The sequence below is a fragment of the Labrus mixtus genome, chromosome 20, assembly GCF_963584025.1.
Source record: "Labrus mixtus chromosome 20, fLabMix1.1, whole genome shotgun sequence".
Classification (NCBI taxonomy): Eukaryota; Metazoa; Chordata; class Actinopteri; order Labriformes; family Labridae; genus Labrus; species Labrus mixtus.
In genome coordinates, this window is record NC_083631.1 from 7,123,615 (window position 1) to 7,150,725 (window position 27,111).

At 42.2% G+C, this 27,111-nt stretch overlaps 5 protein-coding genes across 6 annotated transcripts in view; 3 read left to right on the forward strand and 2 right to left on the reverse strand.

Moving 5' to 3' along the window:
* The window catches only part of pitpnc1a (phosphatidylinositol transfer protein cytoplasmic 1a), a 49,522-nt gene extending 44,913 nt beyond the window's left edge, over nucleotides 1-4,609 (forward strand). Inside the window, exons 7-9 of the mRNA XM_061026727.1 lie at nucleotides 1,767-1,922; nucleotides 2,557-2,620; nucleotides 3,160-4,609. Coding sequence (XP_060882710.1) covers nucleotides 1,767-1,922; nucleotides 2,557-2,620; nucleotides 3,160-3,470 — 531 coding nt within the window. The 3' untranslated portion in view covers nucleotides 3,471-4,609. The remainder of the gene's footprint in view (nucleotides 1-1,766; nucleotides 1,923-2,556; nucleotides 2,621-3,159) is intronic.
* Nucleotides 4,610-6,484: 1,875 nt separating this feature from the next.
* slc25a19 (solute carrier family 25 member 19) lies at nucleotides 6,485-10,279 on the reverse strand. The gene is made up of 7 exons (XM_061026834.1): nucleotides 10,151-10,279; nucleotides 9,334-9,494; nucleotides 8,915-9,070; nucleotides 8,658-8,828; nucleotides 8,356-8,536; nucleotides 7,404-7,534; nucleotides 6,485-7,317 (listed from the first exon to the last, which is right to left on the reverse strand). Exons 2-7 carry the CDS (start codon nucleotides 9,463-9,465, stop codon nucleotides 7,102-7,104), a joined length of 987 nt encoding a protein of 328 aa, XP_060882817.1. The 5' UTR covers nucleotides 9,466-9,494; nucleotides 10,151-10,279; the 3' UTR covers nucleotides 6,485-7,101.
* Nucleotides 10,280-10,681: 402 nt separating this feature from the next.
* Nucleotides 10,682-15,312, forward strand: LOC132995466 (MIF4G domain-containing protein B-like). The gene is made up of 6 exons (XM_061065458.1): nucleotides 10,682-10,796; nucleotides 12,038-12,157; nucleotides 12,480-12,589; nucleotides 12,852-13,004; nucleotides 13,417-13,509; nucleotides 13,765-15,312. Exons 2-6 carry the CDS (start codon nucleotides 12,079-12,081, stop codon nucleotides 13,990-13,992), a joined length of 663 nt encoding a protein of 220 aa, XP_060921441.1. The 5' UTR covers nucleotides 10,682-10,796; nucleotides 12,038-12,078; the 3' UTR covers nucleotides 13,993-15,312.
* mrps7 (mitochondrial ribosomal protein S7) lies at nucleotides 15,186-17,633 on the reverse strand. The gene is made up of 5 exons (XM_061065456.1): nucleotides 17,543-17,633; nucleotides 16,247-16,438; nucleotides 16,091-16,154; nucleotides 15,828-15,995; nucleotides 15,186-15,745 (listed from the first exon to the last, which is right to left on the reverse strand). Exons 1-5 carry the CDS (start codon nucleotides 17,584-17,586, stop codon nucleotides 15,524-15,526), a joined length of 690 nt encoding a protein of 229 aa, XP_060921439.1. The 5' UTR covers nucleotides 17,587-17,633; the 3' UTR covers nucleotides 15,186-15,523.
* Nucleotides 17,634-17,805: 172 nt separating this feature from the next.
* LOC132995432 (ADP-ribosylation factor-binding protein GGA3-like) lies at nucleotides 17,806-27,084 on the forward strand. 2 transcript variants are annotated; one of them, XM_061065416.1, is made up of 17 exons: nucleotides 17,807-17,881; nucleotides 19,002-19,086; nucleotides 19,170-19,245; nucleotides 19,327-19,425; nucleotides 19,507-19,630; nucleotides 19,725-19,828; nucleotides 20,187-20,267; nucleotides 20,413-20,550; nucleotides 20,888-20,969; nucleotides 21,074-21,199; nucleotides 21,292-21,543; nucleotides 21,863-21,945; nucleotides 22,026-22,171; nucleotides 22,256-22,542; nucleotides 23,523-23,692; nucleotides 24,343-24,453; nucleotides 24,873-27,084. In XM_061065416.1, exons 1-17 carry the CDS (start codon nucleotides 17,842-17,844, stop codon nucleotides 24,981-24,983), a joined length of 2,115 nt encoding a protein of 704 aa, XP_060921399.1. In that variant the 5' UTR covers nucleotides 17,807-17,841; the 3' UTR covers nucleotides 24,984-27,084. The 2 variants fall into 2 exon arrangements, with proteins under 2 accessions (XP_060921398.1, XP_060921399.1); XM_061065415.1 differs by having other exon boundaries at nucleotides 17,806-17,881; nucleotides 19,170-19,425.
* The last annotated feature ends 27 nt before the right edge of the window (nucleotides 27,085-27,111 follow it).

Below are 27,111 nucleotides of genomic sequence, written 5' to 3' on the forward strand. Positions count from 1 at the left end.
CAGCTCATTTTTTGACCACCCGTCGCCCATCTGCCGGAGTGATGATGGAGATGTGTGTGTGTGTGTGTGTGTGTGTGTGTGTGTGTGTGTGTGTGTGTGTGTGTGTGTGTGTGTGTGTGTCTGTGTGTGTGTGTGTGTGTGTGTGTGTGTGTGTGTGTGTGTGTGTGTGTGTGTGTGTGTGTGTGTGTGTGTGTGTGTGTGTGCAGGGAAGGCGATGTACATTTGCCGTTGTGATAAGACATTTGTATGCGTGTGTGCGTCCGTCTTTCAGGGTGCGATGGTAATCAAAAGCGAAGCGATTTTATAATCAGGAGGGGTCATAATGTCACTGCAGTGTTTTATTATTGAAACCCCCCCTCACACACTCTCTTTCTCTCTCTCTCACACACACACACACACACACACACACACACACACACACACACACACACACACACTTCAATACACGGCTCCCCACCAGGATTTATGCTCCCCTCTCAGAGCTAAAAATAGCAGCGAGCTGCAGTCCTGAGCTAAAATTAGACTTCACGTGGCTGAAGTAAATATCTTCTGGATTTAAAGACGGATGGACTTTGGAGAGACACGCCTGTCAATGCACCACAGCGCCCTGCTAGATAATTCATTTATACATAAACAATCCACAGAGACTAAATGAAAACCAATCATAGTACCGACAGCAAAAGGAGCTGGACTCTGAGAGAAGCACAAATAGAAAACAATAGTGAGAAATGCACTTGTTTTTATCTTGTAATCATGAACTTTTTAGTATAAATAATAATGATTATTTGTACGTTTTAAATCAATGTGCATGCACAGAATGCCACAGGAAGTCATTCCTGGCTGTGTTCATTAGAGGTGGGACTTCTAAACGTTTAAACGCTAAACTATACAGAAATGATTTACCTTGTCGCTGATGTTCTTGTTTGATTTTGTAGCCCACAAAGGCTACAGAGGCTTCAGTATTGATTTCATTCTGTTTTGTAACCAGCTCAAAGCTCCTCACAGGAAGCTTTAAGAGCGTCGTATACAAAGCCTGTATCCATCTCTATGTCAGTGAGATGTTTCTTTAAACTGCAGCGTATTTACTCAAGAGAAAACGGTTCAGATCATTTGGTCATGTGTATGTTGACATGGCATTTTGTAAAGAAAATGAATTGTCACAGGTAAGTTTTGCTCTCATTAGCATTTCTCATGTGTCCTGACACACTCACAGCTACATGCATGACCCCCCAAGACAAATGAGTGCCACCGCATAATGAGTCCATAGGGAGCCGTGATTAATGCACAGACAGCTTTGATCAGGGACTCTCAGTGTGCAGACTGACTGCCCCCTGCAGGAGGCTGTAATGAATGCAGGTGAGCCTGTCCTATAGGCAGCGAGGATTAAATGTGTGTGCAGAGATTAATGCTGGGAAGAAGAGTTAATTAGGTATAGGTAAACAGTTGACCTATTGTATAAGAGGATCAGGGCCGGCTCCAGGCATGGGCGATATATAGGCGGACGCAAAGGGGAAATTTACAGCAGGTATTAAGCTGATCCGATTGCAAGTGCCAGCCATTTGGGTCTCTGAAACTACTCGTGATTGGTTGTCACTTTCCCTACTTTACATGCAAATAAACACGGAGCCTCATTCAGTTTCATTAGACCCCAAAAAAGTCATCCAATAATGATAACAAACCGTTATGCAGCACACATGCAAATCTTAAGAAATTCACAAAAAAGAAAAGAATGTCTTACGTCGTTTTCTCTGTCTCTGGCCTTGTAGGACCTGCGTTATTTTAAGTCGAAGAAGACGAGCCGAGGCCTCCTGCAGGAAGGATGGATCAACAGCCAGGAGCCCATCATGTGCTCCTACAAACTGGTCACCGTGAAGTTTGAAGTCTGGGGGCTGCAAACACGAGTGGAGCAGTTTGTGCACAAGGTCAGGATATTAAATAAAAAAGTTATTGCAGGATGTTTTCTGTGTGTACATCCTGTAGACGCCTTTCAGAAAAAACTCTTCTCCCCTCTCATTAGAACTTTTTGACCCCTCTGTGTCTGCGGCAGAGGCATTTCATTCTCTGCTCTGATAACATATGACACTCAGTCACCTGGACGTGAACCAAATCCGATTTTTCATTATTGCCTTCTACGCTATCTGCCCTTTTTAAAACCCTGCAGAAAATACCTGCACCGCCTCCCTTCACTTCGGCTGAACAGTTAAAACTTCATATCTCCCATTTCCCCAAATCCCTTTCACCTAGCCCAGCGCAGCATCTGTCCCTCGGCTGAACTGTCCCTGTGCTCTCCTTGCCTGAGGCACACACACACACACACACACACACACAGGCAGGGACATTACTCATACAGTGACTCATATTAATCACATCTCTCTGGGGGTGAACGGAAACATTTACAACTTTAAAAGCTTTACAGCCATCACAGTTAAGTTATTCTGATTCACCTCCTTTCTCCTTGATTTTCCTCCCTGACTTTGTCCTCTCGTTATCGCTCCTCCTCTGCGACCTTGCTTCCTATGCTCAATTTTTCTCTCTCTCTTTTTTCCTCTTTATCAGGTGATTCGAGATGTCCTACTTTTAGGACACAGACAGGCCTTTGCCTGGGTGGATGAGTGGATTGGTAAGTAGATGGCGCTGGTGGTGCTCATGAAACTCGGGCTTTTTGTCATTGTTACAGAAAAATATGATGTAAGAGCACAGGTTCAACGGTTCACTAAAACCTGAATACATACAGATAAAATAATGAAGGTCACAATATTCACCATGAATAGTTGTTATATCAATAAAGTTATCATTAATAATGACTACTAAGTAGCCAGTATGGTACTAAGCATGCTAATAAGCTACTGCTTACTGATGAATATTGTGACCAAAATAAACAGCTAAATCTGTCTGACTAAAAGATTTTGAGATGTTGTTGATGTGTCGTACAAGGACTAGATCTGATCCAAACAAAGCAGAGCCATGGTTTACACGGTGGAACTTTTCATATATATTCAAGTTAAAATGAAGATGGTTCCTATGCAAAGGCAAACAGACGAGAAAGCATATGTTTACAAATCTGCAGTTCCAAAACCATCCAAATCAAAATGTTTCTGTCTTCTGTCAAACTCAACTACAAAGTGTCCTGGATTTCTGTGTGTAACTTGTTCAAAACAGACATGACCATGGAGGAGGTCCGGGAGTTCGAGCGGGCCACGCAAGAAGCCACCAACCTGAAGATCGGCACGTTCCCCCCGACCATCTCCATCTCAGAGACCCCGCTGCCGTCCTGCGCCCGCAGCGGCCCCAACAGCGCCCCGTCCACCCCGCTCTCCACAGAAGCCCCCGAGTTCCTGTCGGTGCCAAAGGAGCGTCCCAGGAAGAAGTCCGCCCCCGAGACCCTGACCCTGCCCGACCCGGGCCGCAGGGATTCGCTCTTCAAACTGCCGAGCTTTTTCTCCTGGAACTCCAGTCCGCAGCCTGAATGAGAGCGAAGAAGGTTCAGACGCCTGTGAACCCCCCCTGTCCAATCAGTAGAGGATGCCTGCCCAGCACATCCCACAAATGCCCCCTCAAGCCAGCGGAAGTGAAGGAGACGTTTTCACTGTCCTGGTGATCCCCAGCTCCCACAGACCCGCCTGTGTTACTGCAAAGCTCTCAGACTACCTGTACAGGTGCACACAGGAAGACTGAACCCAAAACTCAGTGAGGGTAGAGATATAAAGTCCCCCTGAGAGTTCAACTAAAGCAGACAGAGGCTCCAACTTCTTAAACAAAAACAGCCAGGATCATCCGTCAAATACAAACCCTGCTTTCACACACGTTTGGACGCTGTGTACAATGTAAATAGAAACACATCATGTCCCGGAATTCTTTGCAATTTCACTATTTTCCTATAAAGCTGGGAAATTTAAAAAACACAATGTGATGATTTGCAAAACAGTGAGGCCCCATATGATATTGGAAAAAGCACCGTCAGATGTTTAAATATATCGCTTTTGGATTTTTACATTTCCAATTTAAATTTGATGCAGACAAAATGTGTTGTAAAAAGTTGGGACGGGGTCATGTTAGCCCTCTCTGGTGCAGCTTTAAAAAACACTTTGTAAGAGGAGACCACTTTCTATCATTTAAAAGCTGAATGTTTCACCGTTCCTTGCTTCATTTCAGGGTCTCCTTTGACTTATCTGTAGCTTCATAATTGCTCCAAACGTTTTAAATAGGACACAAGTCAGGACTACAGGAAGTCCAGCTGATCACCTGAACTCTCTTACTGTGGATTCACATCTTGCACAACGTCACAGCTGTACTTTGAGAAACATTATTCTTGAATTGTTTCACCTTTTTTTTCCAGTTCAGTCATTCACAGCGTAGTGAGTCGTTCCCCATCTTTACTTCAGAGCGACTCGGCCTCTAACGTGATGCTCTCTTTACACCCCCGTCATGTAACTGACCTTAGAAACTGTGAAATGTTTTATCTGCTGTTTCTTTAAGCATTTCACAGCGTTTCTGGTCTTTGTTGCCACTCTCCAAACTTTACTGAAACGGTCGCTGGCGTCAAATTCAAAATGCTCATTTCATTTCCTAAAAAACATGAAACATCTCAGTACTGATGAGCAACAGGACCACCACCAACACCAAAACACACACACACACACACACCCCCCCCCCCCCCCACCCCCCCACCCCCCCATGCACAGCCCACTTGGCGGTTGCAGGAACATTTGATTAGAAAAGAAATGAGCGTCTGGAGCGTCACACTGAGAGTGACTTCACTGCACAATAAAGTCACAGTAAAATCACTCTCAGTGTTAACGCTCCGGATGTTTCATTAACAACATTTGATACGTTGTTTTTGTCCTTTTTTCATTTTACCGTAAATCTTCAAATAGAAGCCCGTCCTTGCCTGGTGATGCTGCATGTTTTTGACAAATGAAGTCAGCTCTCAGATGTTTTTAGTGCTGATTAGTTTGCAGATTAAAAACACAGAAACAAGGGTGTCTCCCTCTCTCCCACACAGTGCAGCAGGCTGTCTTACTCCCCTAGAGTTAAATATTATTTCTGATGTAAATTTATATTTCTATAGTCTGTCCCGTCTTTGCTGTGAACGAGTTTGTGTTCAAATAATGAAAGACCCGTCTCATATGACACCTGTCCAAAACAAAGACAGGATCATGTCGTAGACTGAAGGAAATAAAAGCCTGGGCTGTTAATAGAAGTTTTATGGTAAAATAAGTTTTAATGTTTTGCAAATCATCACATTCTGTGTCTATTTACATTTTACACAGCGTCCCAGCTTTCTCAGAAAATTGCGTTGTGGTTAGGAGTCTAATAAGTCACATCGAGTGTAGCGTACATTCCTCAGAAACATGAATCCCAGCGGAGCATCGACTTACTTTAATCCAAACTCAGGGTGTGTCGACAATATTCATTCACTCCACATGTACAGAATCCACTCTTTTCCTTTTCTTCTTTACCTTCAGACATCGGAGCCTCTGGCCTTTGTCACCTGGAGCTTGTTGTATCTGCAGTATTTAGTTTGTGATTTGGACAGATCCTTGTGGGCCACCGTATCAGTTGAGTATTAAGGTTGTCACAGTCAGGTGTGAGGTGATTGTGTATTCTTGTACATAGTGTATGAACATAAACAGTGAAGTATCGACTTGAAGAACATATCCAGTGATGAACCATGCTGCTATGAAGTCGCCTCGAGTGTATTTTAAAAGTTCGGTTCTGTCTTCTCCTTGACGTGTTTGTTGTAGTGATTTTCCGTCCGCCACCTTGTCTGTGAAGGACTCCTGTACCCGCATGATTCACCTTCAGAAATATTTGTGATTTGAAAGTGTTTTCTTTGTTTTCTCGGCCTCGTTCTCGATGTTGTGTTTGAACAGAGTTTTTACTCGCTGCTCATGTGGCTCAAGTTTAACGCGGCTGCTGTATTGTTCATTTGGACGTTACACTTGATGATTTTTGTATTCATTAAAGTAAATGAAATAAAATCTTGTTGTAAATAATCACTGTGTGAGGAGTCTGGTTTTACACTCTGGTATTGAGAGACATGCTTCTCACACACACACACACACTAACAGGACCTGGGGACTATAAGGACGTGGCCTGGCACCTCTCCATGTCCGTACTTGAGAGCTACTGCTGCCCCGACGCTCCACATCTGGGATTTCAATTTACAGTCATTTAGAAAACACTTTATACTGTTTTCGGTTATCGTGTGACAGTGTAATGATAACTTATAATTATCATACATGATGATTTTAAATAACTCATGAAAGTCTATTTTAGGAGACCTATTGGAGCTACGAGAAGACATTATACACCAGAATATAAACCTGTGGTGTAAAAGCACTTTGAGTAATCAGAAGACTAGAAAAGAAGACCATTTATACCAGTGTTATCCAAACATATTGAGGCATCGAACACGTTGACATCCTTACATCACAAACATGCATGTATCTTCATGTTAAAGCACCACGCAGAGTTTAGAGTCTTTATAAAAAAAAAAGTTGTATTTATAAAAGGATGACCTGAAAGTGAAAGTGTTGCACAGACATGAAGGAGCAGTAGCCACAGTCTGTGTTTAGAGGTTCCCTCAGCAGGACAGTAAGCAGTGCATTTTGAGCTTTGACCCGCCGGATCCAATGAACACAACAACTTTTACAATCAAATAAATGAAAACTCCAAAAAGTGTGCATGTTTCTGTCGATAACATCAAAGCCAATTCTGCTCCACACTCTGTGAGTTAACAACATCAACTCCAGTATGAAGGTCGAAGATTTAAAATGTGCACCAAAAGTTCAGTTTGGACGTCAAACGTTTTTTTGAATGACGTTTATCTCTCCAAAGCAGGCGACCCAAAACCTCCACACTCAGTGAAACATTAAATACTTTTTTTAAAACAGTCTGAAATAAAACAACAACACACGATGTGATAATAAGAGCACAAACACAAAATAAATGAGGTCATGTTTCTCCTTCATGTAAACAAAGAGAGAACAGCACAGAGCACTGAGCAGGTTGATATGTGTGATATGTGAAGAATAAAGCGCCCGTCTGTTTTCTGATGTGCGTGATCCAGCCGATTTTTTTTTTTCCCCTCTTCCTTCGTTATCTTCCCTTGGAGTTTTGAATTAAGTCTTTTGTTCTCTGACGCTCCCTGTGGTCACGCATGGCATTGAGGAAAAACTCATACCAGAAGAAAGTGAATCCTGTGGACAGCGCCGCTTTCACCAGGCTCGGCGAGAGGCCTTTGAAGAAACCTCGGAGACCCTCCTCTTTGGCTATCTGAAGCATGCAGTCCACCAGGCCTCTGTAGCGCCGCACCTGCACCAGAAGAACAGCAGAGAATGACACATGTGGACCACAGTATGAGGTCTGACTGTTAAGAGACATGATGTAGAAGAGCTTACCTGTCCAAAGTGAACTCTGGCTGCCTCGAAGCCGCCCACCTGCAGCCTCTTTTTGAAGAGGTCGAAGGGGTACGTGATCGTTTTGCTGATCACTCCAGCTCCACTGCCACAGATCAGACTTCTCAAGTTTCCTTGAAGCAGGGGATATTCATGCACAGATTCTTTAATACGTCATATTTGTTAGTTTTTGAATCAAAGCTGATCAACACTGCACTCATGTAAACCGCAGAGTGATAATAAATGAACATCATGGAGTGAATTCAGACATGAAGCTGCAGAGAAATTAAAGTTGTGCTTCACTCTGAGGTGCAATGATCAGAAGTGTCGCATGTCTCGATGCAGCGGCTGTAAAGATAGTTTTAGGCTGAATATCCGAGAGACATTCACTCCTGTCAGTCGGAAATATCAAATCTACAACTAACTTCCCCTCTGTGCTTTACTAAGAGCAGAGTGGAGCAGTTTGTTAAGTGATGCATATCAATGCCACAGAATCATCTCTACTGCTGTGAAAAGAGGCCACTCTTCTTGTCACATGTTTTATGTGAGACGTGTGTGCAGGCCTTTACACAGAAATGAGCCCAAAAGTGTGAATTATTTATGTTTTATTGGCGACTTTGTCTCATACAAAGCTTCCACTTTTTGGGCTCTTTATTTTGCCATAACCAGCTGGTGGATGATTGTAGCAACAGTCCACTCTTCCCCAAAGCCTGCAGTCATTAAATGTTCGGTTTCACAGCGCTGTGCTGATGCAAAAACACCCAAAACAAAACCTCAGTCTGATGTGACCCATACCATGGAGATGCATTGAGAAGAGGCGTTGAGTAAAAGTATTGAAAGATGTTTTTTTTAGCAATAGATGTGATCTGATCTGTAGTCTTTGTGATCTGCTGCTCCTCTTATGTGAGCGCATAATGTGGTGCAGTGTTTGGCCGTGAGTTTGAGCTCCACTGACCTCCAGACTTCCCAGCGTCAGATGACGGAGCCAGAAGCTTTTTAAAGACGTTGTAGGAGAAGAACTGCAGCCCGGCGTACGGGAACACGGCCATCAGAGTGGGAGCCAGGCCGCGGTAAAACGTGAGCACTCCCTCGGAGCGGCACATTGTGGACACGGCATGTCGCAGGTTTCTGTACACCTGAGGAAACAGCAAGAAGATAATATGATAGATGTTTTCAGTTCTTCTCAGGAGAACTTAGAAATAGTTCCTTGTGATAAAAGTCAGAGAAGCTGGATATCTCGACAGCCGCAGTTCATACTTTGGGTTCTCCCTGAGCTGCAAAGCGTGTCCGCAGTGTGTCCAGAGGCTGGCACACCACTGTGGCCGAGCAGGCAGCCAGACCGCCGCACACGAAGTGAACTCCGGCTGTCTGACTGTCATACGACGTCGTCTCGTGCACCGCCTCAGTCAGAAACTCAAAACTGGCAAACTGTAGATCACAACAACAACTAGATCAGTCTTGCTGTTACAGGTTATAATGGTTTATTTCAAGATTGATGTTTTGCAGGACTATACCTGCACGGCGCCAAAGCAGATGGAGAGCAGCTGTGCAGGGATGTGGCCCTTCCAGAAAGCAAAGAGTCCCTCCTCTGAGTGAATGCAGCGGGATGCCTGGAATAATCCCCGATACTTCCCCTCCGGCTGCTGTGAGGACACACGCTCAATCTGCAGCTGTGGGAACAAAAAAAAAAAAAAAGACTGATACACATGCACGAAAGGAAACAGCATTATGAACATTTAACATAAAAACATGATACAGTGTGGAAGTTTAATTAGCGCTGTTGAAAAGTGTAATTTATTCCTACATTATTACCTCTGTGCAAATATAAATATTCAAATCCTTCCTGTGAAGCGTCTGTTTCATCACATCTCCTTCATTCAAACATCACTGAAATCAGGATGATTGCACATTAAGTACAAAAAGACATCTTTACCTGGAATCTGATTTTAAGCACGTCCAAGGGGCTGATGAGGGCTCGCGTCACCATCCCAGCAGCTGACCCGGCCAGGGCTGCCTCCTCCGGGGAGTGGACTGCACCCTGAGCCGACGGGTCAAAGCCCACCATGTCCCCACGGCCTCAGAGTCCTGTCAATGCTGCAGAAAGACATCAGGAGACATCTCTGTTATGTACAGCTCTATTTCTCTCCCTCTCTGGTTCTATGGTCTCCATCCTCCCTCTGCGCACCCGGATGTGATCTGTGCTCAGGGAGGAGGAGGAGGAGGATTTGGAGGAGCAGGCAGGAGAATTTCTTAGGTTACTTTATTTCTTAGTCTTCATAGTTTTATGGGGAGGGGCTGAGAGCAACCACGGACAATTGGGTGGTTGACTCAGCACCTTCCATTCCTCAAGGTCTCCAGTCCCTATTGTTTTATTTGGTTTATTCTTTATTTTTGGAGTATCTTGAGGGGCATTTATGTTAAATAAAGCTCAGGGTTTCAATCTGTGGGCCGTTCTTTTATGTTTTCAGTCTCCATGTTTCATCAGATTCTCTGTCATCAAATTATTTCTTGACAAATCCTGATAATCAAACCTTTAATATATTTATATATGTGAGAACAAAACAACAAGCAATGACGACATGAGGAGCAGAAAAACAATTATATCATAATATCATAATTTCATAATATCCAGTTATGAGTTTATGGTCATAACAGGTAAAGGACAAGCATGACACCTTGGGACTAGCTGTGCTAAGCTAACAACAAACACGGAGCAGCTATGTAATCTGTACAGATCCAAAGACACTTACCGTATTCAATAAATCATTCATAAATAAAACTACTGCAACAGCACTGAACGCAAAGTACAGGACAACATTTATAGGACAACCGCAGCTCTCTGTAGCACGCCCAAAATACTGCTAGTATTACTTCCGGGCCATAAAAAGCCCGGTATTTAAGTGTCGTCGTAATAATCGGATAAATGATCTATCACTTTGGAAAAGCTCACATAAACGTGTCCTCAAGCCAAAATAAATCGAAATAGCTAAGAAACTTTCATTATAGGATCTGGGTAGCGAGGCAATAAAATATAATTCATCAACTTACGAATTTAAAACTCGATTGTAAGCTTGTAAGAGAGATAAGAGAGCCCTATTAAATCAGAAACTCCGAGCATCTGATGAGCATTTGAACGCAGCCTCCCAAAGCTGAGGTAGCAAAAAGTAGCAAGATGTATCACTGCCTCACAACAACACGTCGGCAGTATGTCAGTAACGTGGTGCTAGCCATGCCTCGATATAACTGTGCAGGGATCTCTCTTGTCGCGATACTTTGGGCTTTGACAATCTGTACAGAGTAGCGTCTGCTTTCACCTTCCCAAGCGGTTTATCTAGCACAAATGTGAAGATTTGGCTCATAATTTAGACACATTTTCGCTACATTATTTTTCGAAATGTAAGTAATTGCCTTATTGGCTTATCTAAAAACATTTTGTACCCGTCATATACTTTTTATTCCGGGTAGTTTTCAGGTAAATGTTGGTTGGGTGTAAAACTTGACGCTAACGTTAAGTCGTCTTATTAACGTTTCAGAGAAGAAGCACGTCAACTAGCTGATTCAATAATAGTTCAGATTAACTATCAGTATGTTATAAACAGGATAGTTACTCTGTTTAAGTCTTGACGTTACATATACTCGTGTTTACCCGGCAATAAACCCCAAAAAGTTACTCCAGTACACGTCAAGCTAACGGTGGTTTTAACATGATGCTTCTCTTTATTTTGACGTGTTTATCATGTAAAAGGCGCGTTGCTGCTGTGCAAGTCATTTATTTTCATTATTGAGATAAAAACCGGGTTATTTTGTGTTGAGTCTGTTGGTTTTGGGTACTGGATGAACCCAGGGGCGTGTCCAGACTTTTTTTTGTCTGGGTTGGTCCAGGGGTGGCATGAAGTTTGTGCACACTGAATGATTTTCATTCATTTACACTTTCTGTTCCCATTTATGATTTTTACATGTAAGTTACACGATTCTGCAACACAAACATCTTCAAATATTTGAGGACTCCAAAAGAAGATGCTCAAAGTCACACAGCAAGCAAACTATTGCACATCGTCTAATTTGCATAAACACATTTATTGTAAAAGTTGAGGTATCCAAACATTGCTAGTAAGTGCTTTTCATGTTAACCAGTGAGAAGTTTGCTTTCACATTTTTTATGGACTCATCCCTTTCTTAAATACCTTTCTTATGAAATAAATGTGCACAGTAATAAATAACAACTGATATACTGACAAGAGAAAATGTACTACACTGACACTAAAAGAAAACTACTGGCAGCCAGCTGCAACACAGCCAGAATAACTGATTTTAACTTTAAACTCCTGCCTCTAATAAGGTAAGTAGCCAATCATAGTTTGGTATTTTGGGGTGGCCACGCCCCTGGGGTGACCTCTTGGTTGACCTGAGTATCCACATGTAATCCCTCAGTGAATGAGCAGCCAGTTTGATGACAGCACAGGATTTTGTGCTCATTGTTGTCACACAAATCGTTCTGTGTCTCTGTGTCTGTATTTTGTGAAGCAGAGCCCGGATTGTAGGGAAGGTTGCAGTGCTATTATAAACCCCAGCTGTTTTGTTTTTTTTAACCCATGCTGCTGTAAGACGCAGTAATATGTGTTTCCTTATCTTCACAGTGTGACGGCTCTCTGGTGTCATTTGTGTGCTACCATCTCTAATGGAGAACTCCTCTGATGACTACAGGATCCAGGCCTTTGACCTGGACACGCAGATGTTGCTGAAGACAGCCTTGAAAGGTGTGCATGTTACCAATGGCGTAGATTGAATATCTTGAAGTGGGGTCGTATGAGATACTAAATATAAAATTCACTATAATGCAGTCAGCACAGCTCCTGTTTGCTGTTCTCTGTAAATGTAGATATTGTAGATGTCACTCCTAAATGTTTTAGACAAAGCAGGGTGATGGGTAACACGTCCAATGAAAAACTTTCCCAGGTCCTTAACTCCACTTGTTCATGTGATTTTACTTCAGCTTTATGTTGTCCAGTCCAAAACTTACCAAACAATTATCTCTTTAAACACACCATTCCCATAACAATGCATTTATATTTTTTTCAGATCCAGGTTCAGTTAACCTGGAGAAGGTGTCCAATATCATCATGGATCAGTCGTTCAAGGACCAGGTTTTCAGCAAAGAGGCCGGACGCATCTGCTACACCATCGTTCAGGTCCGTAGTGTTCACATTACATTGAGCTACTTGTTGTTCCTCTTGGTTTGTTTGGTCCAGACTGTGAGCACAACTGGAACAGAAGGATTGAAGAAACCAGAGCAGGACTGGGTCCATCTCATTTAAGTCTTTTAAACAAAATATCTTAATCCTCTTCTTACCCCGTCTAAACTCGGAGGTTCTTGAGCCAGCTTACCTGCTCTACTTAGTCTTCTGACTTTTTGCCCATGCTTGACCTTCACCCTGACCTCTCTGTGTGCAGGCCGAGGCCAAGCAGAACGGGAGCGTGTTCAGGAGGAACCTGTTGAACCGGCTCCAGCTGGAGTTCAAGGAGCGGGAGGAGACGAGGGGGCGCTCGCTGCAGGAGTGGGTGTGCTTCGTCACGTTCATCTGTAACATCTTTGACTACCTCAAGGTAAGTCACTGTTGTTTCCTGTTAAGAGATTTCAGCATTTAATCGTGTTGTATGTCGTGAAAATACTGAAGATCTCAACATCTGGCTTTAATGTTATTTTTTGATTTATTTACAGTAACTTGAAACATTTTTAAAATCTCTAACACTGTAAACATTGTGACTCTGTCTTGTTTGTAAACTGGACTAAAATAAGTGTAAGATATATCTGTGTTTGGGACATTTAACCTGTGTTGCAGAAGTTCACTTTCTCATCAGCTGCAGTTTAACTCCGCCTTCATCCTCAAAAGCAGTTGTTGTTGTTGTTGTTGTTGTGGTGGCGGCCTGGTGAACTTTATTGTTAAGATGCTCGTTACTGTCACCATCAAACTCACAGTATTAATCATGCTTTTCTCCTAAATGTCTTCACATTCAGGTGAACAACATGCCGATGGTGGCTCTGGTCCACCCTGTGTTTGACTGTCTGATGAGGCTGGCCCAACCAGATGCTCTCATGAATGAAGAGGAGGTGAGGAACAGTGCACTTATATTTCTGTTTGTTTTATTTGATTTGATTCCTGTTTGGTAAAATACTCCCCCCCCCCCCCCCCCGTTTGCACAACCTGCTCCGTCCACCACATGTTTTACTACTGTGATATTGAAATGATCAATCGTCTTGTTTGCTTTTGCAGGTCACATAGGCATCATTCAACTTCTCACGGCGGCTTTAATATAATAATAATTAGTTTTCTTTGAGACACTGACATGTCCTCGGCCTCTGCAGGTGGACTGCCTTGTGTTGCAGCTGCATCGCATCGGAGAGCAGCTGGAGAAGATGAACGCCCCGCGCATGGACGAGCTGTTCTTCCTGCTGCGAGACGGCTTCCTGCTTCAAGAGGGACTCACCTCCATGGCCCGCCTGCTGCTGCTCGAGATCCTGGAGTTCAGGGCCGGAGGCTGGCTGCTCAGCAGCACCGCCCACAAGTACTACTACAGCGAAATCGCAGACTAGGATGTGCCGAGTGGCTGTTTGGCAGGTGCGTTAGCCAACCTTTGAGCACCTTGGATACCTCCTCTCCTGATTATAAAACCAGCAATTCTAAGATGGACATCCTCCAGATAAATCAGTGAAGGGTTCTGTGGAGCTGGCTGTTCAAAACTGGTCAAAAAGACTGCTGGAGTATTCCCTGCGTTCGATAAGTTCTCTGAGACACGGTGCCGTGGATGTGGAATGTGCAATAGTTCACCCAGAGTTAAGTTATGTTTACGAGGTTTAGCCACATTCAGGTATACTTTGTTTTAACGTTTGCTGACAGCTAAAGAAGCTGAAGATCTTTTTATTTTGTTTTAATTATCTCGCAGGCATTCCTTATTTTGTGAGAAAAGATTTCAAAGTCTGACTTAGTTTTAACCAGATCCGACGGGCTTGGAGCAGACATTCCAGTCGGATACGAGCTGATTTGGTCTTTGCTTTACTTTTATTGTTGTGTGACCAACTTTTTAATTTAATTCCAAATCACAATTTGACTTCTTTTGTTGAATATTTTAGACTAGTATTAACATTTTACAAAGGCTTTGAAATACTCAGAGTAGTTTTCCAGTTGGATTCCTGCGTTGCTGGTTTAGTCAGATGAAGCATTTTGTCCCGAGGTCAGGGAGCATTTTTTTTATAGATTTTGTTGCAGAGATCGGAAGTTGAACGTAAAAACTGCATTTCCGCTGATTTATAAGTCAGACCGACAGTTTTCTTCTTTAACAAGAGCAGCAGACATGTCTGATTTGTTACTCCCACAATCACTGGAGGATGGCGTATTTCCATTTCACCAGCACTCACGTCACCATGTAGCCCATAGATGTTAATATCTGATCCAGCTTTAAGCTCTTCAGCTGCCACAGAATCAGACTGACGAAACGCTACAACTGAAATGTGTTTATAATGAAAGCTCGCGTCTGTTGAATGTAAATAGGCTTTATATAAAATTGGCAGTCAGACAAATCAACCTCGGAGTGATTCAGAGGAAAAATGACAAATGTTGGAAATCAGAATAATTTCACTCAAAGCCCAGCCGTGTTCAGGATTTAAGAAATGTTGTACTCCACCTCCGAGGCAGAGTCGCTTTACGCTGTATGAAACTGATCCTAACGAGGACGTTTGGATGCTGTCGATACTAATTTTCCCTACAGGGCACAGAGCTGACTGCAATATGTGTTTATATTTTTTATTAACTTGTTGCAACATTTTTACATTACTCAATTCCATTTTTTTTATGGTTGGGTTTTACTTCAGATGCGATTGTATTTGTTCAAATAAATTTTGAAAGTTTTTCCTTTATTCAGTTTTTATGTGTTTTATTTTGTTGAAATGAAAAAATGCTGTGATGCTTTACCACATCGTTTATCAAAAGAAAGAAAAAGTCCATCCCTGTGAGCCGTTTATAATCCACTGTTGTCCCACAGCTCAGTCCTTCCTGCAGAACACCTTCACACTGTTCACTATTTACAAACGTGTCACTGAGTCGCCCCTCTGCGTCCAGAGCGTCTTTCTACCACCAGCGGTAGTGAGCGTAGGCTCTGTTGGCTTCGGCCATCTTGTGCATCTCAAACTTCTTCTTGATAACGTTGCCCTCCTTCGCAGAGGCTGCCAACAGTTCCTGGGAGAGTTTCTCATACATGTGTGTGCGTCTGTGCCTGTTCTCCCTGCACTCCGAGATCATCCATTTCATGGCGAGGAAGCGCTGTCGGTTTTCCGAAAGAGGGATGGGCACCTGCGACAACACAGACGGTAATTAGACTTCATGTTTTTATGTTCGCTGCCACAGAAATGTACCGATCTGCTTCTTCACTGACCTGGTAATACTTTCCACCTTTCTGAATGCTAGCCAGCCCAACGATGGGCTTACAGTTGTTGAGAGCTTGGTGGAAAATGACATACGGGTTACACTCGATCTCGTCCTTCTTCCCCGCCGGAGCTTTGTTGTATTTCTCCACCTGTTTCCTCTTGATCTGCTCCAGAGTCTAGAAGACACAGGACAAATTCAATGAATTGATATTCCTAAAGGTTAAGTCTTTGAACTTCCCTCAAGAATAAAAACTGTTTTTTTTTATCTTACATCTGTCAAGATCTCTCTGGCCATAACCTTGTTTCCATGTTTCATAATCATGTTGATGAATTTACTGCAAGGAAGAACAAACAGTCAAACACCCTGAGGCATGTAGCGGTGACTGAAAAGTGACGCTCTCTCTTTAATGATCTGATCTGGTTCTACCTGAGGACTGGGTCGTTGAAGACAGAGCTGGTGACTCCACTGGTTGCTGCCTTGATGGGTCTGAGGGCTTTAAGCTCCCGCTGCTCCTTCTCTTCGGCGCTCAGCTCGGCCTCCGGCCTGTTGTACACCTCCTTCCTGACCTCTGGCTCCAGATAGTACGGGTTGTATCTGCTCCATCTCACCAGGAACACTCTGCAGACAAAATGCACAGCAGAGTAGAGTTGTTATATAACAAGAAAATAATTGTAAGCAAACATATTCATTTAGACTGTGCGGTAGTTTTCATGCAGTTTTTGGACTCATACCTGTCCTTTGCAACTGTCTTATGAACAAGTGTCCTTTTTCTTTTTTTTTTAAAGCTTTTTGATACTATCGATGATTAAAATAACAGACTATATCGCTTTAAGAAGATTGTTTTCAAAACTGTTGAAGTATTGGACATTTTGAAAACCGTACTTCATCAGAGAGCAGAGTGTCAAAGATCTGTGTGAGGAGTGAGGAAGGCAGATCCATTTCAAATAAAGCAAGCGTCTGACCGACAGATACAACCACAATGTAGTAATATTTAGTTGATCAGTAACAATTTAATTAATTTAAATTAATTAGTCAATCAGGAAAATTTGTATTCAATCTCCCCAAATCCTTTATTTTATAACGACGTTTAAAGATTTTAAGACAGGCTTCAGTATTTTTCACCAATTTCAGACTAGGTTAAAAAAAATGTAAATATTCTCGTGAAATTTAGAAGAATGTTTAAGTTTATAGTTTAAATTTATATTTAAATGAATAAAAACTCAAAAAAGATTGGAAGTGGGATTAATACGATTATCTTTTTTATTTATTTATTTATGTATTATTTTAATTTGTTTGTTGTTTTTTTGTTGATGTTTTTTTGGGGGGCATTTATTAAAATCAAAAGATGAATAAAAAGAAAAACATCTGTGATGAATATCTTAATATCTTGTTTTGCACTATTCACTGTCATCGTGTGGTTGGAATATGTCCTTATCTAATACATTTTAAATATGAAGTAACAAATGAGAGAAGCCTAAGAATGAATTCAAAGTTATATATTTAGATATAAGTGGATTAATTAGGATAAAAAGGTTATTAAAGCCTCCCGTTAATTTCATGTTGGTTCTTTTTTAGCACCGGAGATAGTTTACTTCCGGACTACGTCCTTCTTTTATTGTTTCGATGTTAAAAGTGCTCTAAAGTTCGCCATTGTTACATTAATATCAAATAAACAGTAACACCACTGACTCATTATTGGAGGCTGTATAAAATGATAGTTACCTTGGTGTCCAAGGTTTCAGTAATCCTGAGATGGAGGCGGCCATCTTGGAAATGTGAGCGTCAGTGAGGACCCCAGATTAGTATCTCCTGGAGATGCCTTCATTTATTTATTTATTTTTAAAAAATCGGCTATTTATCTTAAACATTTTGATTAATAAAAATACTAATGCTAAAATATTTTTTTTTCAGAATGGTAAAAAGTCTATTTCATTTATTTATTTATTTTTGATTTTTTTTCTGAATCATAATTCTGTACTCTCGCGTTTACGCTGCTGACATCACGCGATGTTTGATGTGCTATGGCGTACCAGGAAGGGGAGTCGCTTGAATCCTGGCTCAGTGAGTGATTTTAATCCCGTTTTATGAATTAAATAACGTGGTAAATTAGCTAGGGGCTTTTTCTCAGGGCGGCAGGGCGGTAAATCTGTCGGTACCGAAGCTGTCAACGCGCTTTTAAAGTGATTTACAGCTAACAGAGGGTCCTGGGTGACAGCCCCACTGTCTGCATCATTAGCAGGATGGGTGGAGAGCTTTAAAACACTCTTGTGTGTGGATCATATTCCCCTCTGACAGCTGTGTGTGATGTTGACCGTCTGTGGAGCTTATTGGACACATTGTGAATGATGACAGAGCAGCACTGCTAATACAAAGAGGAAGAGGGATAACAAGAACTGTATTGTTTAGACACAATGGGAGCCATATTTACCACAAGATGTGTGTGCAGCATTAACATGTAGGGGAGAACAGGCCAATTGAAACAAGGGACAATTGTCTTAGATAACAACAAATCAGAAACAAGATCGAAGAATGAAAGTCAGCATGAACCTGGTCTGTGACATCCATCTCTACATGCCAAATGAAAAACATTTTTTTTCATACTCATTAACTTGTTTTTGAGTTATGAAAGTAAAAAATGTCCATATCCAGAGTATTTCCTCCTACATGTGTAGGATGTCACTGTACCAGAAGTGAAAATGAAACAATATAGATTTCATTTCATTTCAGCAGAGAGAGGATGATTCTCAGTACAAACAATCACACACTGTGGTGAAGTGTTTTGACATCACTGTCTTAATTTGTCCCAGAGAAACTAGAGTGTCCATCTTATGAGCCTGCGAAAAAGCTAAAGTCAGATTTTACAAGTTCAGAGAAACCCTGCGGGACTTACAGCGACAGGCGGTCAGTAGAGCGAGTTTGGTCGGGTCCAGTTCAGCAGAGATGTTATATCTGATGGTGAACGTCCAATAAGAGATTAATAGATCATTTATAGATAAATAGATACTTGTTTTGATACCACCGTATAAGTCCTAGTCACCCAATATCAGATCATTTCTTACCTACATAAAACTTTCTCCCAAGTAGTCCGAAGAGTTTTGTGTAAATACAATGAAAACAAGCGCCCTGCTCTCTTCTGCTTTGCACAGCTACCACATTGAGTGTGAATGTTTGTCTCCTGCAGATAAAGCCACCCATCCAACAAACCGACAGGAGGACTGGGAGTACATCATAGGCTTCTGTGATCAGATCAACAAGGAACTGGAAGGGTGAGTTGGTGAAATATATTCAAATATTCCTCACAACGTGTCAGAAAAAGCTCCTCAGTGTGGATTTCTTCCTCCTCCTGCAGTCCTCAGATAGCTGTCCCGCTGCTCGTCCATAAAATCCACTCCCCGCAGGAATGGGAAGCACTGCAGGCTCTGACAGTAAGACATTCTCAGACAGGAAGCTTCTTCTCATCCACTGAAGCAAACACTTTGGATTCATCGTCATGGTTTTGTGTGCAGGTGTTGGAGGCGTGCATGAAGAACTGCGGGAGAAGGTTTCATAACGAAGTCGGGAAATACAGGTTTTTGAACGAGCTGATCAAAGTTGTGTCTCCAAAGGTGAGCAGTGTGCGGTATCATTTATGACACACATTCTATATCCTGCAGCACAGCCTCTGTTTAACCACCTCCTGTTTCCAGTACATGGGCGACAGCGCACCTGAGAAGGTGAAGTTGAAGATCGTGGAGATGTTGTACAGCTGGACTGTTGCTTTTCCAAACGAAGTAAAGATCGGTGAAGCCTACCAGACGCTGAGGAGGCAGGGTGTGTTGAGATGATCAGACATATGCATGTGTAAAAAAAAAAAAAAAAACGACTTTCATCAAAGTAACAATTCAGTCCTCACTCTCTTCATCAGGCCTCGTTACGACGGACCCCGAGTTACCGCTGGACAGGACGCTGATTCCTTCTCCTCCAACCCGACCCAGACACCCGGTGTTTGACAACGAGGACATGGGCAAGGTGAGAGAGGAGCCAAAAGTGATGTCTTAAAATGTTTATTTTACTCCAGCTAACGATCAAGAAAACAAAAAACTCTCAGTTACTTTCAAAAATCACAAAAGAAAGTTGTAAAATCTCACAATTTAGAAGCTTGAACCAGCAAATGGTGGACATTTGTGGTGAAAAGGGACTGTAGTTGCAGCGGTAGTTTAGACATTAATCCAAAAAGTGAAGGCCACTATGACAAAAAGAGAAGCTGAATTATTTGTTCTAGGGGAAACGTGTTAATATTTATTATTCTTGTTAAACCCGTCTGCAATCACAGAGAAAACGGATGTTTAAAGAGTTCCTGTGTGTTTGTGTGTGTGTGTGTAATTAGCTGCTTGCTGAGCTCCTGCGAAGTAAGAATCCAGAGGATCTCCAGGAAGCCAACAGATTAATCAAGAACATGGTGAAAGAGGTAACGTTTAGGTTTATTTAAAATGTAGAACTCGTGTGTTATTGGCTAATATTTTCTGCCGTACAGTACTTTGAATGCCTCACATGAACATTTTGATGTTTAGCATGCAGCATGTTGTCACTTTGGTTGCTTTGTTTGTTTTCAGGATGAGGCTCGAGTGCAGAAGGTAACAAAGCGAATACACACACTGGAGGAGGTGAACATCAACGTGAAGCTGCTGACGGAGATGCTGACCCACTACAATAAAGACAGCTCCACAGAATCAGACAGGGAGATCATTAAGGTGGGTTTTCTTGCAGTTTCACACACACACACACACACACACACACACACATGCACACACACTCTCTCTCAGAAACCTGAATCAGCTCTTTGACCTACAAAGTCCCTAAACGTGGATGTGAATCTTCTCATTTGCTGTCCAGATTTAGTCCCCACTCAAAGGAGACAAGGAGAAAATGGTGGACTTTATATTTATTCAAATATTTATTTTCTCTGAATCAAACTGTAAACAATGAGTCCTCCTTGTGGATACAGTAAATAGTTTATTAATACTGTACAATGTCATCATTTAAAGTTGATAGTCACATGATAGTCAACTCCATTTTTCTTCCTCTCAGGAACTCTACGAGCGCTGTGACAAGCTGAGGCGTTCTGCTTTCAAGATGGCCACAGAGTCCGAGGACAATGATGCTAATTTAGGTTTGCTAGTTTTGTGTCGTCTTCATCCTAACAAGCAATGTCTCCAAAAAAGGTTTTATTGTGAGTAAGTTGTAACCCCCCCCCCATACTGTCGCCCCCTTCAGGTGACATCCTGCAGGCCAGCGATGATCTCTCCAGAGTCATCAACTCTTACAAGAAGATAGTGGAAGGGCAGCCGATCAATGGTGACAGGGAAGAGCCTGCGTCTACAGCTGGTCAGAGTGAAAGTGGTGAGAGATGTTGTTGAGTGTTTCTCTAAAATGAGATTCCTTTTAATGCTTGAGATCAAATAAATAGTTTAGCCACTGTTATTTCCTCTCAGACACCACAGACACGCTGATCGACCTCGCCGGCCTCGACACTCCGAGCCCTCCCCAGCCTGTCCCTCCTCCCTCTTTCTCGATCCCCATCCCCATCTCCATCAATCTCACAGACTCCCCCATCCCGGTCCTCCCCCCTCCTCCCAAACACCTGCTCGGCTCCATCGGCAGCCAGAACAACAGCCCGAGCCACCCGCCGCTCGACAAGGCCTTCACTGCTCTGTCTCTGCTGGATGATGAGCTGCTGTCTTTAGGTAGAACATCCGCTTCATGACTCAACCGGTCCAAGGAACTGTTTGGCATTTTAAGAACTGCACCAAGACAAGAAATAGTCTGCATTATAACAGCATGTAAAATGTTTTAAACTCTGTTGTAAGGCATGGTTTGAGCAAATGAACTTAAAGTGCTTTAAAGTGACATTTTATTTGCTGGTAGGTTGATTTGATAACATCAGGCAGAGCTAGGCTAAGCTAACTGGTAAGCCAGCTGCTGCCAGAACTTTCAGGTCCACAATATTAAAGATGGACGATTTTTCTCTCTTCTTACACTCTAAATATCTGTACCTTCTTTTAGGACTGAACGACCCCCCTACCTCTACCAGCAGCCAGTCAAAGCCTACGTTGAACGAGCTGTCCAATCAGTGGACTTCCCTGCAGGTATATATAAAACTATATTCTTTCTGTTGGTGTGAAACGGCAGAAGTTAAATCATCTTGTCCCCTCTTTCTCCTCTGCAGGCTCCGGCTTCAGGTGTGGATTTCTTTGGGAGTGTTACATCATGTTCAGGTCCAGCGGTGCCCCCGCCGCCTGAACCAGCTGCTGCCACACACAGTCTCCAGAACCTGCAGGACCTGGCCATGCTGGGCTTTTCAGATCACAAGAGGTACAGAGACTTCAGCTCTTCCTTACATTTTGAATAACATTCAACAACGTTTATTTTGCATTTTGTTATTTTTGTTATTGTCAGTTTGTCCAGCCACATGATGACCAGAGGAAGCAGCTTCGGATCACCTGCAGCAGTGCCCCCCCTCCTCCCTGTGCAGGGCTGTCCCTCCTCACCCTCTCTCCTGCAGGGTGTAATGCCTGGCTCTCCCGCTATGTCGTTCACAAAGGCTCAGAGCCTGAGTTCAGCCCCGGGCAGCCCGCTGTTCCGCTCTCTGTCCCCCTGCCATCCTCCCCTCCAGGGCAGCCCGGCCAGAGCCATTGACGTCTCTCTGAGCGGCGTGCACGTCCCTCTGGAGGCCATCAGACCCAGTAAGTATAAGAGAGGAGTGAGCGTACAAGTTAAAAACAGGCTTGAGTGGTGTTTGGATAAAAGACAATTTTCATAACTCAAATATACAGAGACTTTTCATCAACTTCTCTACGTGCATGGAAATGTTCTCTTTCAGTGTTTGTTGAATTTCAACACAGGCACACCTCATTCTACTTACTAAGGCACTGATTCGATAAACACTTGAGAAGCCATGGAACATAGCCATGCTGCTTGAGTTATTGCACCATTAGTGGCATAACATCACCCAACAAAAATGTGACGGACTGGGGGAGAGCATGCCAAGACGCATCAACCAATCAATCAATCTGTATTTGTATAGCCCCAATGAATAACAAATGCAAGAAAGCTGTAAATGCAAACCAAATATTGACTTCTAAACTCTTCCTATAAGTTAAAAAATTAATTTTCTGTTGTCTACAAATGAAAAAAAAGCTTGTTTTCCTTGCAGTATTCATGGTCTGATAAACACTGGGATTTTTTGTTTTCTTCACCAGTTGTCATTTTCTGCATTAAGATCAATAAATTAGGATATTTATTTTCCATATTGGTTAAGTTAAGAGACATGTTGTGTACAATAAAACAAAAATGTGCATTAACCAAACACAAGCCTGTAAAAGTGGAACCAAACAGTGTAAATAACCGTATTTACTTATTTGTAAAACACTTTTTAGAACAGTTTTTTCAAAAGAATTTACAAACCGATCATTATATCTTAACCGTACATTTAACAGTTTATCTTCAGCATATCTTCGAAAAGAAATATATGCATTATGGATGTTTTAAAAGGATGTAGATGTAGAAGAAGAGGGGCCCCAGAAATGATCCCTGAGGTACCCCATAGGTGGTTTTAGCTGTGGGAGATGATTTGTTTTTAACTAATAAATTAAAAATGAAAACATAGTTCTGTTTGAGACTCTCTGCCTCTCTTCCTGATTGGCTGTGTCCTGTCAATCCTCAGGTAAAGTGCTGCCTGTGACGGCCTATGATAAGGACGGTGTTCGAATGCTCCTGAACTTCGCCTCTGACTGTCCCCCTGGCAGGCCTGACGTGTTGGTGATGGTGGTGTCCATGCTCAACACAGCTCCACAGCCTGTTCACAATGTGGTACTGCAGGCTGCCGTCCCAAAGGTAGACACATAGAACCTTTTGGTTCGCCCATGTTTCCCTCTTTTTAAAAAAAAAAGGACATCGTTGTGATTATGAAATTTACGAGGATCAACTTGGTTTTATCCTGGTTAGACACTATCTTTTTCATATCATATCTCACAGACTTCATGATCTGGTGGGTCAACATAACAGGCTTTTATGGTGGATTTAGCTGGGTCCCCTTACTTTATTTTTCAAAGAGTTTGGTCTCGACCTTCTCTTCTGTAATATAAAGTGAAAATAAATCATTATTGCGCTAATGTGCCAACTTATTTTATGTCACATGTCACTATACCTAATTTACTTAAAGATGACAGATCCCTGTAATCCTTCCTCTCCTCCCTTGTGGTCGTAAAAAGATGATTTCTAACAGGAATTCAGATTCAGTAATGGCATACTAAATCTACAGTCCTCGTTCTTTATTTCAGTAACAGTTTATGTAAGGCTTGGGAGTCAGTTCGATCAACGGGTAACTTTCAAATGTAAACATTTTTTGGTCCTATTCTCAGCCAGACCCTCTCTAACTAAACTCTACCTCTAGAGGAAATGAAAGAGGCTGAAGAAGTTGTTACTTGAATCTGTAATTAAAGCATGAACACACTCTGCTAACTGTCCCTTTAATCCTCCTGCAGGCGATGAAGGTGAAGCTGCAGCCTCCATCAGGAACAGAACTGGCTCCTTTTAACCCCATCCTCCCTCCAGCCTCCATCACACAGATCATGTTTCTGGCCAACCCTACAAAGGTAGGTCACACAGTCACACCTACACATCACATAAACACCAGGGCTGGAATATTTTATTATACAATACTAATCTTTACTGTTTTGATATGAGAAGAAAAAAACTTGACTCTTATTCCATGTACCTCATGACAAATGTGTAACTTGAAAACTTGGTTGTGTTATCTGTTAAATTTTTCACTTGGGGGTCCAATTCTTCTGCAGAAAACAACGAGCGAGATACATGGATTGAAAACTTTTCTTTTAGGGTCATGATTAGCAGTTAGCAACAAAATACATCATGTAGCAATAGTGTATTTAAACGCCTGACTTTATTATTGTTGTAATAAAAAGTTGTTGAGCGTTGGTAGATTAGTAGTGAAGTCGTTGGGACAGAAGTTTAGATGAGATGAAGATAACGTTGTTTGTGTTCGTCTTCACAGGAGAAGGTTCGTCTGCGCTACAAGCTGGACTTCACACTCGGAGAGCGACCGTGCAACGAGGTCGGAGAGGTCGACCAGTTCCCCCCTCAGGAGATGTGGGGTCATCTATAGCAGCGTGTCGACGGGCAAACATTCAGCAGGGGACGGAGAGGTTCTTACTTCATGAAGGGGTGCGTTTGTTGACGTCCATCCCTGAGAGAAACGAGGGAGAGGTGGGAGAATCCAGCTGCACTCGACCTTTCAGCTTCACATTCCTTATAGATGTTTGTTTTTCCTTTTACTGGCAGTGAGAAGCTTCTTCTATTCACATGACGCGCGTGTGTGTAATTATCTGCAGAAAGCTAACACAATGAAGATACATGCCGGGATGTTTACGGGTCAATGCAATGGAGACAAATATTCTAATGGATTAAAATGTACTCTAAATATGTAACGCATTAGAGAAGCATAGCAGAGACTTGTAAGATAAAAGTGACCTCTCATTTAAAATGAACTCACCTTGAAGCTAACAGAGTTTAAGACAGAACAAATGTGCTTTTATTTATTCCTCTAGTTGGAATATTATTAAAATATATACTTGAATAGAAATTGAAGAAAGGCCTCTGGTAATAGTCAAACACTGGAGTAAACGTGGAGACGTCATTGGTTATGTATCAAAGTGAAGTCACAATGCTCGTTGCGGCAGAAACATATTTGACTTTTTATCGATTTATTACTTCGATTTATTTTGATTCCTTTTGGATGAGGTAACCAATGTTGAATTTTGTTGTAAAGTACGGAAGCCCTTAGGGGACAAACTCACCGTAACATCCGGTCTATAAGACGCACTTTTAATGCCTTTTTTTTTTTTTAAATCTAAAAAGTTGGCTGCGTCCTACATACCAGTGCGACGAATAACCCAGTACAACATGTTGACAAATGTGCTATCATTACAGACAGTGCGGCCGTCACCATCACATGCTGGCTGCATGCCACCTCAAATGTTTGAAAATTCATCCCCATTTATTGCTGCGTTCAAGCTGTAGGGATACACAGCGACACATAGCAGTGTGCCAGGCGCCACTTTTTTACCATCTTTTCTCCCTGATGAGATCATCATTCATTTAGAGATGGTCTATTGTTCAGTACATGAACCTTGTGTAGTCCTCAATTAAAGTCAGCGAGTGACCATGGAAGGTGGGCAGCGCGACTCGTGGGCCGTCAGAGCTCAGCTACCGTACTGTAGCTCGTAGGAGTTCAAACTGCACAAAGCAGAAAAAAAGATGGTACTAAAGAGCGACAGAGCTGCACAGAAACTTGTTGTACGTTGTGGACTTTGCTGAGCGCAGTGGAAAACATCACACAATAAGAAAGTTTAAACCTGTTCTTTCTGGGAGAACCCAAAAACAGACTGCGCCTGTAAACTTCTGTGACTTATAATCCGGATATTACGGTTTTTCACAATTTGTGACTGTTTTCTTCTGATCTCGTTTCTCATATGTCATAACCCCGAGAAAACAATGTTGGTCTTTATCTCAAACTAATGCGACGAATAAGTCGAGATTTGAGCAAACAGCCAAGTCGTCACTGGAAAACAGTCAAATCTAATATAAGGATGAATGTCCTCTCAGGGCTTCTGTAGAAAAGAAAACCAACTGCACTTACTATTGTTTTTATCCAACATATGCCGTTATGACTTCAGCTGCTGAGTTGAACTAGTTTTATTTCATTGGATTTTTATTCTTGAAGTAAATCAAGGCAGATTTATTTCTAGCAGTTGGTATCCATGTTTTTATTTGTATTTTAAGACGTTCACTCTTCTAACAGTGTCAGTATTTGTCTCTTATTTATTTTCTGTTAGTATTTCAGTGCATCACTGAATCTTGAAAATGTGAACGGAGAAATCTGAGATTTTTAAGTTGAATGCTTGAAAGGGAAAACTGTGAGCAGACGTCGGACTTTGCAGTGTGTCGCGGCGGGATGGAGCAGATCTGTGCTGTGAGGACGCTAAACATAAAATCAGTCCTCCTGATCGTCCCTTAAAATCTCTTCTCTCGTCGTCTTTGATCCGTGGTGATGTGGGCTGTAAATGTACATAGTATGTAATGTACCTATCGCCCGTTGTGACAAGTCATGTGAACTTGTGGCGTGTGGATTTGGGGAGAGTGTACATACTGTAAGATGTTCCATCATGTGTTTGCTGCATGAAAGAATAAATGGTTCTGTAAATGGATCTTTGATGTTCTGATTTCTCATCATT

Excerpts from the sequence above, each read along its gene's own strand:
- slc25a19 (XM_061026834.1), bottom strand. The coding sequence starts at position 9,465 with ATGGTGGGCTTTGACCCGTCGGCTCAGGGTGCAGTCCACTCCCCGGAG. Across the intron at positions 8,537-8,657 it reads CAGCTCAGGGAGAACCCAAA|GTGTACAGAAACCTGCGACA; the intron begins GTATGAACTGCG and ends CTGTTTCCTCAG. Across the intron at positions 7,318-7,403 it reads CCAGAGTTCACTTTGGACAG|GTGCGGCGCTACAGAGGCCT; the intron begins GTAAGCTCTTCT and ends CTTCTGGTGCAG.
- LOC132995466 (XM_061065458.1), top strand. The coding sequence starts at position 12,079 with ATGGAGAACTCCTCTGATGACTACAGGATCCAGGCCTTTGACCTGGAC. Across the intron at positions 13,005-13,416 it reads ACATCTTTGACTACCTCAAG|GTGAACAACATGCCGATGGT; the intron begins GTAAGTCACTGT and ends CTTCACATTCAG. Across the intron at positions 13,510-13,764 it reads CTCTCATGAATGAAGAGGAG|GTGGACTGCCTTGTGTTGCA; the intron begins GTGAGGAACAGT and ends CGGCCTCTGCAG.
- mrps7 (XM_061065456.1), bottom strand. The coding sequence starts at position 17,586 with ATGGCCGCCTCCATCTCAGGATTACTGAAACCTTGGACACCAAG. Across the intron at positions 16,439-17,542 it reads CTGAAACCTTGGACACCAAG|AGTGTTCCTGGTGAGATGGA; the intron begins GTAACTATCATT and ends TTTTGTCTGCAG. Across the intron at positions 15,996-16,090 it reads CCAGAGAGATCTTGACAGAT|ACTCTGGAGCAGATCAAGAG; the intron begins GTAAGATAAAAA and ends TGTGTCTTCTAG.
- LOC132995432 (XM_061065415.1), top strand. The coding sequence starts at position 17,842 with ATGGCGTACCAGGAAGGGGAGTCGCTTGAATCCTGGCTCA. Across the intron at positions 20,970-21,073 it reads GGACAATGATGCTAATTTAG|GTGACATCCTGCAGGCCAGC; the intron begins GTTTGCTAGTTT and ends CGCCCCCTTCAG. Across the intron at positions 21,544-21,862 it reads TGATGAGCTGCTGTCTTTAG|GACTGAACGACCCCCCTACC; the intron begins GTAGAACATCCG and ends ACCTTCTTTTAG.